Source organism: Papilio machaon, chromosome 9, assembly GCF_912999745.1.
Source record: "Papilio machaon chromosome 9, ilPapMach1.1, whole genome shotgun sequence".
NCBI lineage: Eukaryota > Metazoa > Arthropoda > Insecta > Lepidoptera > Papilionidae > Papilio > Papilio machaon.
Window position 1 is genome coordinate 4,145,323 of NC_059994.1, and position 13,388 is coordinate 4,158,710.

General features: G+C 31.7%; 1 protein-coding gene across 1 annotated transcript; it reads right to left on the reverse strand.

Annotated features, from left to right (window-relative positions):
* Nucleotides 1-5,703: 5,703 nt before the first annotated feature.
* Nucleotides 5,704-11,096, reverse strand: LOC106717574 (peroxidase). Its single transcript, XM_045679471.1, has 12 exons — nt 10,900-11,096; nt 10,567-10,727; nt 10,180-10,356; nt 9,231-9,427; nt 8,640-8,838; nt 7,822-8,019; nt 7,556-7,706; nt 7,104-7,280; nt 6,828-6,978; nt 6,339-6,540; nt 6,144-6,252; nt 5,704-5,840 (listed from the first exon to the last, which is right to left on the reverse strand). The coding sequence occupies exons 1-12, from the start codon at nt 11,094-11,096 to the stop codon at nt 5,744-5,746; spliced, it is 2,016 nt and encodes a 671-aa protein (XP_045535427.1). The 3' UTR covers nt 5,704-5,743.
* Nucleotides 11,097-13,388: the final 2,292 nt, after the last annotated feature.

The following is a 13,388-nucleotide window of genomic DNA, read 5'->3' on the forward strand; positions in this document are numbered from 1 at the left end:
GAACTTTAAATAATACCAACAGTATTTTTATGTCAAATTTAATTAGTTTAAGTAGCTATTTATTCCTTTTATGTTTCTTGCCATCTCTTAACAAATGCTATATCCTGAATAAAAAAGTTTTATGACGGAGACCCTTTTATAAAATTAGATATTTCTTTGTATTCTCACACATACGATTTTCTTATGCAAATTTAAATACGCAATTCAATATGTGTTACCTTTTTGTTAATTAGGAGCGTTGGTGGCTCAAGGGTTAAGCACTTAACTTGCAGGGCCTGGGTTCGAATCCCGCCATGTACCAATGTGTTTTTAGATTTTCGGCTTACATATGTAAATTTATCCGTTGTTCCTACGGTGAAGGAAAACATCGTGATGCAACCTGCATTAGTCGGCAAAAGAAATTTCATATTAATTTTGAATACATTTCGTAAAAGTTTTATGTAAGTTTTTAATTCAATAAACTTTTAGACATCTTTTTCAATACACTTATTTTAATTTCAAAATTAGGTGAAACTTTAAAGCTTAAGCATACTAAACTGAATTTATAATTTGATTGCTTTGTCTGGCAGATATTATAGGTTTAGTAAACCTATCAGTTATGTTTTTATTTATTATCAATAAACTGTAATTAATAAACTTTTAACATAAATATTTACGTTAAGTTTTATGTTTAAACAGGCCCAATAATATTTTCATTTCCAAATATTATATTATTAGAAAACAATGATAGGTTGGAGAAAATACACATTGTAATAGTTATGATAAATAATCATATACATTAAATGAATAATTCATTTTCTCTTAAAGGAATAAATAATTTTAGTATAAGATATAAAACCAGCGTGAACAGTGAAGTGAATAGTGAAGAAAATGTACATCTTCACTTAAATGGGATTAAGTTTACATTGGGCGCTATTTGATTAAAATTTATTAGAATTCGTATTAAATAAAGTATGTGCGAGTACAGTCCAATTATTCTGATTTCATAAAAAAAAGCTACAGGCGCTTCTTACATATAGATAAATGTTTTAGGTAGTTAATATGACCGTGTAATAGTTCACTCCCTTTTAAACTAATGGTTAATTAAATTATAAATTAAAAGTAATAAATTACTGTTGGAACTATTGCCACAAGCGTAATTTTAACAAAGCAATAAATCAATAAAATTTCATCTCTAAAGTTTTGTTAGTAACGCGACGTAATTTAAATTAAACAATTGACACAAATATACAGCGATACGTTAAAAAAAATGAACAAACATATTTATAAAAGCACATGTGTTAACACTGACATTGATATAGTACCCTCATAAATTTTAAACGATACGCACAACATTGAAAAACAATTTAATGGACATTTTATGCTTTGTCTATGTTCCAACAAATTAAGTTTTAAAGCTTGGTATATACGGTATAGGTAATATAAACTTAACCTAATACAAAATTAACCAATGTTATCTATCCGTGTAAATATAGTAGGTTGAAAGGTACCTACATTTAGTAAATAAGTCAAAACGAGTTAAAAGAAAGTAACTTCAAAATGCCAATGTGTTCAAAAAGTCATCAATTTTGAAGTTCTTCGATTATAGCTGCGAGTATAAACGTGAAACGATAGCAAATGTTTAAACAAAACAAATCGATAAACAAGCAAACTTTCGAAGCACAATAAATCCAGTGTCGAAGTAAGATTGTGTCTAAAATTGGCAAGTTTCCACGTTATCTCATGCAGTTAAGGTAGGTTAATAGTTTACCACGAGATATGCGTCCTCGACAAAATACGTTTTTTAAAAACGGTTTATTTTTAAGGACAAAAGCAGAAAAATGCATGTAGCACACGTTATGAAGTTTATGAGAACGAATGAAAGTATTCGTGTGTTTAGTCACTAAGAAACATACATGATATATTTTAAAATTTGTCATTCAATTTCAAACTCGTTACCATCGAAAAACTTTTCCAAAGAAGACCCTTTCATTCTATTTGCATTTTATTTGGCTGACGTGGTTTTCCCCGTTTCCCTTTCCGCGAGAAGCTTTCAAACTTTTCATGACTCAATGTTATTATTTTTAGTTTAGCTGTAGATAAATATTACAATTATGAAATTTAATGAAAATGAAAATAAATTACTAAAAACAAAACAAAATCAGCTGACATCAGCTTAAAACTTGTCGAAGAAAATCTATTCTTTTGTAATACATGTAAAATGAAAGATAATTTTAGGTGAAATAATATTTTTCCCCTTTCAAGGTGCTCAAAAAATAAAGTAATTGTCTTATTTAATTTGTAGGAGAATTTGGAATAAGAGTAATTTACTGCTAATTAACGGTAAAAAAAATAGTGAAAAGAACAATTAAAATTCTTGCTTTAAACGACTTAAAACAAACCAGTTTAATACCCCTCACACTGACCCTTAATACAGGAAATGAACGCTACAATGTTTTAAAAAAAAAACGAAAAAATTGCATTTCTTTACTTTTTAGACATTTTCTAGAAATATTAGAATAAAATTAACACGCTAATTATCATTACGCGAATATCACTTTCATTCTCTTTAAGAAAAGAGAATACGTTTGATTACAGTTGTTTCAGCGGTGGAAATTCGTGGGATCAAGCAGGACAAACACAAAAGAAAACGAAAAGGGATTAGCAAAGTATGGGTTCAAAGAACCTTGAATTGTTCATTAACCTCTATCCTGTCTAGTCTCGGGTTAATAATTATTAAGTTTTCCACGCGTTCTCGTTATATTCCGTTGCCACACCATGTGTTTGCATCTCATACTAAAGTCGAAAATCTCAACTGCTTTTTGTAAACGTCATTTATAACGCCGCCTTTAACCTGCTCCTCTTTCTAGCGGCACGAGATTGCAGGAAAAATTTATATTAAAGAAGATATGTTTTTAACATGCTTATCTAGGAATGTAACGAAATCCTGACCACAGATAGATTAAATACATTTTAACGCGAGTATTTCTCAGCTAAATATGTATACGACAAACTCCATGACAGGGTCGTGTAGACGCCGCAGTTGATGTGGGCGTCTTGAAATAACCACATTCTGTTAATTAGTATGAGATGTTTCAGCATCTACAAACCTCTATTTCTCCATTTAAAGTAAACACATCACAGATCAATTTAAAATTTCATTTTAAAAGTAAACAAAACCGTTCAAATACATGCCTGTGATATTTTAGCTAAGAATTTGTTTAAGTACATTTTAACGTGAGAATTATTTCGCAAAAGACAATAATCTTACTAATATTATAAATGCGAATGTGTAGGTGAATGGAGGGATGAATGTATTTGTGTTACAAGGTATCTCCAGAATGCCTGCATCTGATCTCGATGTAATTTTACACCCATCTGTGACAACTTTTAATTAGCCTTAAGTTTATATTTATATCAAAATTAAATTATAAGTTAGCTGTAAGTTGTCCGAATATTAAATAAAATAAAATAAAATAAAATAAAATAAAATAATTTGCTATTGATGTAGAACACAGTCTTAAAGAACACATAGGCTATTAATTAAGTTTTCTTTTTTTAATTCTGCGCGGACGGAGTTGCGGGCAACTGCTAGTATAAAATAATGACAAAATGATCACATCAGTACAATTTTATAAACTGAAATCCTTTTCCAAATAAGTTTCACGAGGACGTTTTGACCTAAAGAACCAGATATATGTCAGTTAACTCTAATATCTTACCTCTTATTAATCTTACTAATAAATGCGGTAACGTTTGGTAACGAAATGTTTGTAACAAGATATCTCCATAATGTCTTCAATGATCTGGATGAAATTTGGTATAGATGTAGAACATTGTCTGGAACACACAGGCTACCTTTGATCCTGATTTTTTTAAAGCTTGTTTTAAGTTTTTTTCTTTTAATTTTATTATTTAATCACAAGAGAAAAACAATAGAAATAAATTTCTATTGGCCTCGAATATTCCTCGCTAATATTTAAAATCCCATGTAAATTGCGAATCGTGACACTGGACGAAGCATTGTGTTTTTTGTTTCTTGACAATCAAAACGACATTGAACTCGGAAGCGAATGATTTGTCACGTCCCGTTCTTGATGTCGATTTACTGCTGTTATGATTGGCAAAAAAAATATTTTATAAACATTATTATTAATAGAGCTTGACACAAGCTATAATACAGGCTTACAGACATGAATGTTACTATTTTGTATTAGTTATATCACACCTACAATTATTGAAATATTAATTTAAAATACATTAAAGTGTTATTTTAGCCGATGTTAGAGAAGGAAGCAAAACAAATAATTTCAAGTGTGTGAAAAATTATAGACTACTTACAACATTTAATATAAAAGTCCTTAAATAGAGCGATTTTTTAGGATTTTTCAAAAGTGATTAGCATTTTATAAAATTTACTTATTTACGTCTTAATGGAGTTCGATAGTATGGATAAGTAGTACAATTGAAATAGAATAGAATAAAATAGAACTAGTGCTAGAGATAGTAAGTACTCTTGAAGTGTTGGATAACGAACACACAAGTGTATATCATGTCGTGCTCCTTAACAAATGTTTGAATTAATAAAATATCAAATGTAAACTTATAAATTAATACATTTATGTATAAAAATTGTTCATTTCTTATATTCATGTTATATACTTTCTTACGTTGAAGGAAAATATCGTGATGCAACCTGCACATATCTGAGAAGAAATTCGAAGTCAACCAACCCGCACTTGGCCAGCGTCTTGACCTTAACTTAGAGTAGGCTCAGAGCCCTTCTATTCGGTAGGGACATATAGTGAGCTGATGATGCTGTCACATATGCTTTAATACATACAATTTAGTATGTACTATTTGATTTACTTACATTTTACACACTTTTAAAAATATTTTGATAAAAAGGGAAAAGGAAAGGTGATTTGAAAATAAAAATCTTTTAGATAACAATATATAAAACTTAATAATATTGACACAGTGTAAAAATTAAATATGATGACTTTTGTTGTTTTGTATGGTTTTAACTAATTTATGTATTAAAATAAATTCCTTATTATCGTTGTTTTAAACAATGGTGAAGAAAAATATCAATTCTTCTATCCCAAGTTGATATATTTTGTAATGTATATATACGATGCAAACCTAATTTTTACACAATATGATTTAAATATTCATTCACACTCAAGAAATAAATAAATAGCTGTAGTCTTAAACTAGCTTTTGTTTAAATAACACCTATAAAGATAATAAGAATATGTAAGAAGCCTAATAGGCTTGAGGGGAATTAAGACTTGTGCCCCAATAAATAAATAAAAGTTAGTGGTAAGTTATAATTATTACAAAAATACCACAATAAAAGGCGAATAATCATTGTAATCATCATTAGATAATTTTTGTCTGACGGTTCTGTCTCAAATATATTAAAGTGCAATCTTATCATTAGCAAACATTCAAAGAATGTTTGTTTCAAAAAAAATTCTTCGACCAATGTCAGTTTTAATAATAGATCGACTTATCGTCAGTTTCTGAGATCAAAATCCTTGTTTAAAACATATTGTTATCTCTATTTTGTCAAAGATAATGAGAGGGATGACGATATGGTTTATACAGAGATTTTGGTCTTAGAAACCAATGGTTATTTAAGCGATCAGATTTTACAGAAAGTAGTTGAGTAAATCTGCTGTTTAAATAGTGATTGTATGAAAACATGAAATGGTTTGATGATGGTGACAATTTGAACTCTGCACATATTTAAACTAAATTACCATAACGTACTGAAGTGATGGGATGATGCATGAGTTTCTTGCCATAATGATAAGTCGATAGTGGGTAAATCAGCACATGGTACTAAATTGTTCCTGTAAATATAAAGTTCACTTTGTTTCTCATATTCCAGTATCAATATTAACCTCTTATAAAATGTCAATTTTCATTTTGATCGACTTGAAAGTATTTTATTTTTACGCGATTTCGATTACAACTTATAAGAAGCAATTTCATTTGGTATTAGATAGATGAGGCAAAATATGACAGGCTTTTAGTGATTTGTAAAATGTTCACGTTATTTTCAATAATTTCAATTCATAATGTTACTAAGTTTTAGTTAAATCCTAAAATAAAATACTACAAAAAAGGTACATTTTAAAATAAAAATCACTCACGAGTTTGATATTTGTTGAAAAGCCCTCGGCTGCATCGATTGAATATTATCAGCGTTGTCACAGAGTAGCCTCGCCATTGAAGACCCACGTCGAATTGATTCAAGTTGACCTATTTAATGTGAAACGATGGTATCAAAATAAAATACCCTCCTATTATTATTTCTTATTTACTTGTTATTTATATTAATTACTTACTTGGTGTAAAAGCAGTTTCAGGGTCTTTGCCGTTTTCATAGAAGTATCGATCACCGACTCGCGTGCGATAGAACTGCTCCGTGAGGATACACAGAAAGGTGGGGCCAGTCTGTAAGTTGGGAATGTTGCGCTCCAAAGATCCAGCAACCACCAACTCGACGTCGTCTGGCGTCTCGTACAGATCACGGAGTATTTCCACATTCTAAAAAGATGTATAGTTAAAATTGTTACAAAACAATGAATTGTTCTTAAAATGGAGCTTGCTCGAGATGTACGTTTATGTTAAATAAAGGTGTTTGTATAACTCGTAAAGATTTTGATATTACCCGATTACCTACGTTACTAATAAAATTGGAGGAATGTTAAGATGTTTCGTCTTACATTAAGTATATGCGACAAATTGCGCATTGCTAAATAGTCGTTGCGAAAATTAAGTATTATGACATATTATCGGACATTAGTGAACATTAAAACAGGTGTTTTATTTACCTCTCGGGAAATGAAGTCTAACATATCCTCAAATGTGTTTGGTACAGGAAGGTTGCAGGCGGCGCGGGCGGATATGTAGTTTCCTAAGCCGTGGTCGCGACCTCGTTGAATATCCGCAGCTCTTAAATCTTCACCATATGTTTTATTGCGTCTATTTTAAAAAAGGTTATATACTTTTTGTACCTAATTGTTATCAAGAAAAAATAAAGAGGAGCATCTCTGACAAAATCCTTCCATCAAAAGCATAGTTAGTTTATACAGACGGTATTAACTAACCTGAAGAAATACTGCGTTATTTCACTATCCCAGAACTGATCACTGTATTCTTGCGGCTGAGCTGTGAGACCTCTAGTCAAGTCATCGAATACGTCTTTAGCTTCAATCAGTATCGGTCTATTGAACCAGTCGCTTAAACGAACTGCACCTACCAACTTACGATTCTCGCTGATCATTCTGCAAAATAAAACTATTATAAATTACTTTCATCATCTCTTATTTTAAATATACACATATAATTTCTCAACTTTAATTCAAAAGGGGGCCTTTAAGAACACGAAATAGAATATGGTTAAGTAATGGTTTTAAAGGATTTCTGTACAAGTATATGCACCTTTTTGGTCAAGGGTTTATAAAAGTTTGCAATGTTTTTTTCATTAATGCAGTGTTATATTTTTATTTGTTATGATATTGAAAAGAAATGAATACATAAAGTAAAGTGATATACTTACTGTAAATATCCTCGAATTAGTGTATGAAAATGTCTAAACGCCGCTGTGGCGTGTTCATCGAGTATTGTCGGATTGACGAGGGGATCATAATCATTGATGTAACTCGTCGCTCCGGGATAGATCAGTTTATTTTTCACCATATTTTCGTAACCTTATACAATAAAAGAACATGGAGATTAATACTTTAAAAGAAACGATCGAAGTCAGATAATTGAAATTTTCAAAAGCAATTATCGAGTAAAAAACTCTTTTCTCGTATTACTTACCGAGAAAAATGGGTAGATATTCATAGTAATTTATATGTTGTATTTCAGCAATGTGAATACGACGCGCCTCTTGGTAAACGGTTTCATCGTCCCAGATCGGATTGAGTCTGGACAATACATCCGCGATACGATTGTGTTCACGCAACAGAATTATTTGCAGTATCGCCAGCTGAGGGTTTTGATTCACTCTTAAATCCCCTATTGAGAATATAGTACATGATTAACGTGGATTGGATTTGTTTGATTGGTATTTAGGTTAAGTTACTAACAGGCGAAGGTTTAGTAAGTGTTACATATTGACTAAATATATGTATACCTTTAAATATCTTAAGAAATTACTACATCAATAACGTTTGCTATCCAAAAGTAATTACTTGCTGAAACAAAATTATTTCCTTTGAAAGCCTCCGTAAATGGTTTCTGATTTTAAGTAAAATTTATAATTCCATTATGTTTCAATAAATATTATCATTGATCGAACAGTTAGTAGGTCGTTTGAGAACAAAATAAATTTTTAATTGAGTTTGGTTATAAATGTAACTAGATTCTTCGAAACACTTTTGCGTTATCAGTTGTTCCTAATAAATGTTCTTTAAACTACTCTATTTACACTATTGGGCCCCTCAAGAGTCCATATCCCCATGTCTTCACACGCACGTATACTTCAGCGTGATTAAGGGACTTGTGTGTCCCCTGCGAAGTTCCTTGAGCGCGCATGGAGAGAGTGTCTGGCGGAAAATAAGTACTTAACCTTAAACAAAGTGAGCCTACTGTCTTGTTAGTTTGTCGTCTTTTAATACTAGGTGACAAGATCTTACCTGTTAAGTAACAGGGTTCGTTAGGTGATAGTGCAGATTCACAAGTCAATGTAACGTTAGAGTCCTGCGGAGGCCATAGCCGACCCCCTCTCAGTACTGTTCTAAGTCGTCCACCGATGTAAGACCGTAGCTCATCCGCTTGTACATCATTCGCGCCGTATACCATTGATAAATCCATGTATGAAGATACAGTAGATATCTGTGTAAAGAATTGCAAAATTTTAAAACTCCCAAGTTGTTACTTTCGCACATAAATTTCAATTTTAAACAACTGTTGGTTCTTAGAAATTTGAAAATCAGATTAATGGTTCTGAGTTATAGCACATCCAACATAAATAACTTTTGTCTATTTAAAATGTTATATTACAGATACGCTCAAATACAGAATATGTTTGATAAGAGAGATCTCATATTGAGAAGAGAAAGTTGGAAAATTTAAAATACAAGACGAAAAGCAGTAGGTACTTCAGGGTATTTAGTATTACCTACTATACGCATATACTAATCGGCCAATGACTCGCCCACCACGAGTCTATATCAAGACACAAGCAATTAATCTACAGAAAATTATTAATTTATGTTTACATATACCTGTTGAGCTGGGGAATGTGGGGGAGTGCAACCTCTGTCTCTCGTGGTGCCTGTCCTCACGAAGTTAAAGCATTGCGTGCCTTGAGCTGCGTGGATGACATCATTGGGAGGGACAATGATTGGAGCACAAGAGGGATTTAACGCAGCGTCAATGGTCAATTGACCATCGTCATCGCAACATGTTAGTAAATCCTTATCTGAAAAATACATAATTATATTTTAATGGCTGATGTTTTTTTTTTACAATTTAAAGTATTACTAATATTTATGCAGGCAAACACAATCTTGAATAGTAAGATTATGAAATTAATTATTCAACAAGCAGTTCACGCTTAAATTGCGAAAGTAACTCTGACCGTTTTTATCGCTTTTACGCCAAAAATTACTGAACAGATTTGAATGAAATTTGGTATACATATAGAGTAGAGCCTGAGAAAGTATATAGGATACTTTTTTAATGCGAAAAAGGGTTGTTAGGGATGGAAACGAAGGATGAAAAGTTCTATGGAAGTATCGTCATTTTTACAGCTAGAAGATTTACGTACTAAAACGTGATAAACGTATTTTTACACTGTTAATAATATTAATTTGATAATAAATATATAAGACGTTCAAAGTCTGTAAAAATTGTATCCTCAAGGATGTAAAATAACAATAGGGAATAGGGGATGAAAGTTTCTATGGGAATATGTAAGGTTTATGTATATGTTTTTTAAGTTTAATATGTTTTGTTGTAATATTTTATAAGTTTAAGTAAAAGAATCGGCCTAAAAATATATTCCAAGAAAGTACACATCACACAAAAACGCCCAGTGTTACCTAATACATAAATTAACTAACGAGTTGTTTATTCGTACAGCTATTAGCAAATCGACCTACATTATCAATCACGTGCTCTGTACTAATAGGCTAATACTTATAAAATTAAATGAAAAATGTCTGTACTCACGTGATTGTGCTACGTCGGCGGTTAAGGACATGTCATGTGTTAAAACCTGTCCCCACTGCTGAGCATTTAAATTCCAAACTGGATCAATTAATTGTTTGTCTGGAAAAAGCCTTACGCTAATTTCCCGGGGATTGGGTAATTGTCCGCCAGTCAAGGAAATTGGCATCGCGCTGATACCTAAAAAAACGGTTATTTACTTGTACTGGAAAGAACATAACAATATAACCTAAATATACTAACTCTTTAGATGGTGAGGTTATATAATTATTATCAAAACCAGATACATAATGTACTCAAGTTTATATATATAAACTACAAAATGTTTTAACCATTATTAGATTTGCCAGTGAAGTAAGTATAATGTGGATATTTAAAAAAACAACTTACCATCAGCGTAGTTATACTTCGTTAAGCGGCCGTAAGGTGTCTGCGCCATGCCCCAAGTCGGGTTTTGTAAATTGTTACAAGATCCGTCAATGGATCTGTATCGAGAATTGGAACAATATCGAGGACCAATAGGACAAGTATTCTCTCGTTGTGTCAGATTCCTGTGAGCAAAAATAATTCAAAATGAGGAAAAAATTACGTAATGATTATTCATATGTTTAGTTATAATCAAAGATAGCTAGACACTGTGACAATCAAGTAAGCAGGGCTACGATCAATGTGTCATGCTTAAGAGGAACAAAATGTTAACTTATACGATATCATTTATCTTACCTAAATTGATTTTCGGATACCTTTTCATGTGTATTAAATGATGGAATATTAGTATTGGTTCCAGAAAACAGAAAATCAAAAATGTTACTGCTCTGGATAAACGATGAGATGTCATTGTTTATTGAGCTAATATATCCTCCGCTGACAGTACAAATAAACAATAATTTATACAGCAGGAAGGTCGATAACTGTATCATTGTAGCTGAAACGATAGGAACATTTAATAAAAATAAGTCTGGTTTAATATCTGTTCTTGTAATTTATAGGTTTATGCTATTCCCTTAAGTTCGTTTTATCCATTATAAAAAACATCGATAAAGGGCGCACGCTAGGTCGCTTGCCGCTTTTTATTAAAAAAATATATAATAGCGTAAAAAGTACTGATAACGCCGACTCTCGACAGCTTGCTAAACGAATTGTCTGTAAGTGCTGTAAACGGATGAAAGATTATTTTTTTCATAAAAAATCAGTAACAGTCGTTCCAGTGTTCGATTTTCTAAAGCAATTTGCATTGCTTTGAGGGTAACTCGGGACACATTTTATCCGTACCTTTTTGCATCTTTTATGCAATTTTTGTCATTAATAAACTTTTTCTTCTTATATACCTGATCGTTATGTTTTATGCCTCAATATTTTAAGCAAATGAACTGTATTCGTTAAAATGCTTATAATATTATTTAGTATGGTATCTTTTGAAATGTAGAGTATCTCTTGTATGAGAGCTTAGGTTAGATTTATATATAACTTACTTAAGCTATCGCAGCTTACATAATCCTATTTTCCATAATTTAACGTATTAACCATGTTGTAACATTTTAGTTAAAAATACTTATTACTTGTAAAATGACAATTTAGAATGTAACAAAGTAAAATTAATATGTTCACTGAACTAAAAATAAAAGCATTCTGCCGTTTCATATCGCTATTTAATCTAAAATATGTTTTTTTATCCGAGGGTCAGATTCCATTTCGGGTTCGAAGGCTCCAAAGAAGACTTAATGCAAGAAATATTAGGGAATGTAAAGGATAAATCACATACGCATTATTTATATTGTTGAGGGGATTTTGTTTGTATAAATATTTTAGTGACCTACAAATAAACGACATTAATGACTCAAAAATAAACTGTAAATGCCTCTTCAAGGCAAACAGTGCCTAGTTAATCACAAAATAAATAAAAAAATTACTCAAAAATATTACACTACCTTGACATCAATAATATTTTCGAGTTAAAAATAGGCATGTAATGCGTAAGACAGTTTTAAAACCAAAATACTTAATTTAAAGTGAAGTTTTAACTAAAGCAGCGCTGGGTCCTCTAAAATAAATTTTATTTCTAAAGCATGAACCTTATTTCTGTTCATACTTTAGAAAATTACGGGACCTGTGGTCGCTTGAAGATAAAGATAACCCAGTAGTTATGACTTCACTAACACAAAGTATACCGACTCACATAACTTGAAAGTGGTAACGCGATAATATATTTGAAACTTTTGTCGATAAAATGAAGAAAAAGTATTTTTTTTATGTTACAAGGTGGCAAACAAGCAAGCAGGCAATGAATTCGCCGAAATGGCGAAGCGACCGTTGCCCATAGACATTTGCAATTGCAGATGCGTTGCCTACCCTCAATCAACGAAGGAGGAGACGCACAAAAAAAGAATGTTTAACTTTCCTTTGCATCTCCTCCTGCATCAAATCCATCTCCCCTTCCTATCCTTTCCTTATAAGAAAAGGGTGGGAAGGGAAAAAGGACTAAAACTAGGCCTCCGGCACCACACTCATCAGACGAAACACGGAATTACTTCCACTTGACGCCTGTCTTCTGTGTGGTCGTGGTATTTCACCGGGCGAGCCGACTAATTCGTGCAACTGATGTTGTTGTTGCTGGCCACTGTTAAAGTACTCTATTTAAAAGAAGTACGTCTGTTATTGTTTGATTAAAATTAAAAGTAAAATCAATTAATAATGGCGAGTTTAAAGGCGCTTAACACAAGTTCCCATTTGCATTTCAAAATACTTGCATCTTGCTACTCGTAAAGTTATCTTATTCTTTAGAATGTAATCAACAATATCGAATTAAGAGAGCTAATTTTGAACTACAGTTTTACATGTGATTAGTATTATCAAAAACATTGTCAACCGATAAATATCAATCATATCAAAATCCCCACTTTCAAAACGCCTTTACCTTGATATGCCTTACATAAGTAGCACAAAGCCTACATCTTAACCAAATGATGCTTGACATGCTTTCCCACAACGTCAACGACTGACCTTACTTTTTGTATGCGCCGTGTACTCATAGCCTGATAACGATTACGACACACATTTAATTATAATTTTTGGAAATTATAACTGTATCAATATCAACATGTAAGTATATTTATAGATGTATGACTAATATATTGGAGAGCGTGTGACTTGAGGTCAGTAGCCGTTACATTTTCTCTCTAGTATAAGAGTATTTATACACCTTTTAATTATTT

Coding starts and splice junctions, on each gene's coding strand:
- LOC106717574 (XM_045679471.1), bottom strand. CDS start 11,096: ATGATACAGTTATCGACCTTCCTGCTGTATAAATTATTGTTTATTTGT. Junction 8,020..8,639: donor CGAACCCTGTTACTTAACAG/GTAAGATCTTGT, acceptor TATTCTCAATAG/GGGATTTAAGAGTGAATCAA. Junction 6,541..6,827: donor TAGACTTCATTTCCCGAGAG/GTAAATAAAACA, acceptor ACATCTTTTTAG/AATGTGGAAATACTCCGTGA.